Source organism: Hyla sarda, chromosome 10, assembly GCF_029499605.1.
Source record: "Hyla sarda isolate aHylSar1 chromosome 10, aHylSar1.hap1, whole genome shotgun sequence".
NCBI classification, from domain to species: Eukaryota; Metazoa; Chordata; class Amphibia; order Anura; family Hylidae; genus Hyla; species Hyla sarda.
The window spans coordinates 125,901,882-125,906,320 of NC_079198.1; the positions used below are offsets into that span (position 1 = coordinate 125,901,882).

The 4,439-nt window shown below is 43.5% G+C and overlaps 1 protein-coding gene across 2 annotated transcripts in view; it reads right to left on the reverse strand.

Annotated features, from left to right (window-relative positions):
• Positions 1-4,125, reverse strand: part of ROBO3 (roundabout guidance receptor 3) — a 371,292-nt gene extending 367,167 nt beyond the window's left edge. Inside the window, exon 1 of one of the 2 annotated variants that reach the window (XM_056544121.1) lies at positions 3,857-4,125. In XM_056544121.1, the coding sequence (XP_056400096.1) occupies positions 3,857-4,019 (163 nt within the window). In that variant the 5' untranslated portion in view covers positions 4,020-4,125. The remainder of the gene's footprint in view (positions 1-3,856) is intronic. The other variant, XM_056544122.1, reaches the window with a different exon arrangement.
• Positions 4,126-4,439: the final 314 nt, after the last annotated feature.

The following is a 4,439-nucleotide window of genomic DNA, read 5'->3' on the forward strand; positions in this document are numbered from 1 at the left end:
TTTTGCATATTTTTATGCAAATTTTCCATGGGAATTTTCGCATGGAAAAAAAAAGTAAACGAACACAGCGAACATGTGAATTTCGCGAACATAGGACGAATAATCGTCAATATATACGCCAAATATCGCAAATTCGAATATGGCCCCTGCCGCTCATCACTAATAACAGGTCCAATCGATTATTTTGAAGCCACGTTGATCCAGAAGACGTAAAACCCGATCCCTGTAAATGTCAACCAAGAAAATCCCTGGATCAACAACCCAAATTACAGCTGAGGAGGACGTCCTGCCCAAAAACGTAGAAACCCGAAAAATCCTCCACGTGGGGAAACGCGCTCGGCTACTCCTCCCCGGACACTCCCCCAACACGCTTACACACACGGCTCAGCACAACACGTGACATATATTGTGTCATACAACTTATTCCCGAGCATTCAGGCAGCGAACACACTCGGCTCTGCTCTACCGCGCTGTGTATTACGGCGATACGAAGAGTTACGGAACCAGTCTGAGTTACCGAGGGTGCGCCAGGTACAGGAAACGCGATATTAGTGTCTAGAGGTTACTAAACTGTGGACATCCGGATGTTGCAAAACTACAACTCTCAGCATGCCCGGACAGCCGTTGGCTGTCCGGGCATGCTGAGAGTTGTGGTTTTGCAAAAGCTGGAGGTTTACAGCGTGGAGATCTAGGGTCTAGACCAGTGTTTCCCAACCAGTGTGCCTCCAACTGTTGCAAAACTACAACTCCCAGCATGCCCGGATAGCCGTCATTTTAGGGGGGATGATTTGTATCCACAAGTGACGTCCTAAAGCAAGAAAATGTACCGAAAGTCCACAAATGATACAAGATGATCCTGATGTCACCAGAGTGAGGGGCACATAAGTAACAGCTCAGCGGAGATTAGCAGATGTAGCAGGGCTCAGAGTGTCAGCTGTAGTAGAGCTGAGTTGGCACAACTCATAGTGCAATCACTGCAGTGTTACATAGGACTGCAGGTGACATCTACTACATTATCTGGACTCAGAGAGTTACCACTGTGTTATCTGTGGTGTTACATAGGACTGCAGGGAACATCTATACATTATCTGTACTCAGAGAGTTATCACTGTGTTATCTGTGGTGTTACATAGGACTGCAGGTAACATCTACTACATTATCTGGACTCAGAGAGTTATCACTGTGTTATCTGTAGTGTTACATAGGACTGCAGGTCACATCTATACATTATCTGTACTCAGAGAGTTATCACTGTTATCTGTGGTGTTACATAGGACTGCAGGTCACATCTATACATTATCTGTACTCAGAGAGTTATCACTTTGTTATCTGGGGTGTTACATAGGACTGCAGGTAACATCTACTACATTATTGGTACTCAGAGAGTTATCACTGTGTTATCTGTGGTGTTACATAGGACTGCAGGGAACATCTACTACATCATCTGTACTCAGAGAGTTATCACTGTGTTATCTGGGGTGTTACATAGGACTGCAGGTAACATCTACTACATCATTGGTACTCAGTTATCACTGTGTTATCTGTTGTGTTACATAGGACTGCATGTAACATCTACTACATTATCTGTACTCAGAGAGTTATCACTTTGTTATCTGGGGTGTTACATAGGACTGCAGGTAACATCTACTACATTATTGGTACTCAGTTATCACTGTGTTATCTGTGGTGTTACATAGGACTGCATGTAACATCTACTACATTATCTGTACTCAGAGAGTTATCACTTTGTTATCTGGGGTGTTACATAGGACTGCAGGCAACATCTACTACATTATTGGTACTCAGAGTTATCACTGTTATCTGTGGTGTTACATAGGACTGCAGGGAACATCTACTACATCATCTGTACTCAGAGAGTAATCACTGTGTTATCTGGGGTGTGACATAGGACTGCAGGTAACATCTACTACATTATTGGTACTCAGAGTTATCACTGTGTTATCTGTGGTGTTACATAGGACTGCATGTAACATCTACTACATCATCTGTACTCAGAGAGTTATCACTGTGTTATCTGTGGTGTTACATAGGACTGCATGTAACATCTACTACATTATCTGTACTGAGAGAGTTGTTACCTGCAGTCCTATGCAACCCCACAGATAACACAGTGATAACTGAGTACCAATATTGTAGTAGATATTACCTGAAGTCCTATGTAACACCCCAGATAACACAGTGATATCTCTCTGAGTACAGATAATGTAGTAGATGTGACCTGCAGTCCTATGTAACACCACAGATAACAGTGATATCTACTACATTATCTGTACTCAGAGAGTTATCACTGTGTTATCTGTGTTGTTACATAGGACTGCAGGTCACATCTACTACATTATCTGTACTCAGAGAGTTATCACTGTGTTATCTGTGGTGTTACATAGGACTGCAGGTCACATCTACTACATTATTGGTACTCAGTTATCACTGTTATCGGTAGTGTTACATAGGACTGCTAATAATATCTACTTTATTATCTGTACTCAATGTTATCACTGTGTGTTACATGTGGTGTTGCATAGGACTGCAGGTAACATCTACATTATCTGTACTCAGAGAGTTATCACTGTGTTATCTGTGGTGTTACATAGGACTGCAGGTCACATCTACTACATTATCTGTACTCAGAGAGGTATCACTGTGTTATCTGTGGTGTTACATAGGACTGCAGGTCACATCTACTACATTATCTGTACTCAGATAGTTATCACTGTGTTATCTGTGGTGTTACATAGGACTGCAGGTTACATCTACTACATTATCTGTACTCAGAGAGTTATCACTGTGTTATCTGTGGTGTTACATAGGACTGCAGGTCACATCTACTACATTATCTGTACTCAGATAGTTATCACTGTGTTATCTGTGGTGTTACATAGGACTGCAGGTTACATCTACTACATTATCTGTACTCAGAGAGTTATCACTGTGTTATCTGTGGTGTTACATAGGACTGCAGGTCACATCTATACATTATCTGTACTCAGAGAGTTATCACTGTGTTATCTGTGGTGTTACATAGGACTGCAGGTCACATCTATACATTATCTGTACTCAGAGAGTTATCACTGTGTTATCTGTGGTGTTACATAGGACTGCAGGTCACATCTATACATTATCTGTACTCAGAGAGTTATCACTGTGTTATCTGTGGTGTTACATAGGACTGCAGGTCACATCTACTACATTATCTGTACTCAGAGAGGTATCACTGTGTTATCTGTGGTGTTACATAGGACTGCAGGTAAACCTTCCATATCATCTATACTGTGTGACGCGCAAACAACCCATTATTTATAATGTCACATTAAGCTCTGCTACATCTGTACCATGCAGAACACAATGCAGAAATTCATGGAGAAAATTAAGAAATTCTGAAATTCAATGCAGAAATTCCTGGTGTAGCCATTAAGCAGCAGATCAGACGGGATAGTTGCATTAGTAGGAAGCGACCCCCAGCGCCGCGCAGATTTCTGATCACATGACTACAGAGCGGCGCAGAAACTTATCAGAATACAGCCGTGTTTCCCAACCAGAGTGCCTCCAGCTGTTGCAAAGCTACAACTCCCAGCATGCCTGGACAGCCGAAGGCTGTCCAGGCATGCTGGGGGTTGTAGTTTTGCAACAGCTGGAGGCACCCTGGTTGGGAAACACTGGAATACAGATTGCAAAAGTTGTCAAAATTCTGGATAATTGTTGTATTTATGTTGTCAGGCAATTGGAATGAACTCAGTTTCCCATAAGGACATGACATCATTGTTATTGTATAATATGTGCCCCCCCCCCCCCCCCCCAATTTACATCCCCCAAAAATATAAAGAAGAGGGCGTCTTACCATTGAAGCTGGTCAGGTTGCTAAAATCGAAGAAACTTCCATTGAAGCCGGGGAACGTGGAGTTAAATTGGTAAAACAAATCGGTGGAATTGGAATTTTCTCCTGGAATAGAGTCTGCAAAGAGGTTCATCTGCAGCAGGGTCTTCAGGAGGTAGCGCAGCATCTTGGCTGCAGGGACACCCCTCAAATATCCCAACCTGCGAGGGAGACAAAGGGAACCCCTTATCTAGAGGCTTATGGATGCGGATTCACCCCCCTTTTTTTTTTTTTTTTTTTTTAATGCAAGAAGTAGCCCCCCCAGAATTAAAGATAAGGGAGTCTCCCAAATTTCCTAGATCTTCGCTGATCAGCACCAGAGGGGCCCCCGATTAATGGGCTCGGTCACACAAGAAGGGCCCCCCCTTTTCCTTGCTCGCTACCAGCATGTCCAGGCATCTGTCAGGAATCCTGCGGAATAACTTTGGATATCTGTGTGAGGCTGAGCCCCCAGTCTCCTGATGGCTTCTCTCCTCCCTCTGTACTGACTCCAGTGATGCTGCGGAGGGAGGGTCCCCTGGGGGGGCCGATAGGAAAGGCAGAAACC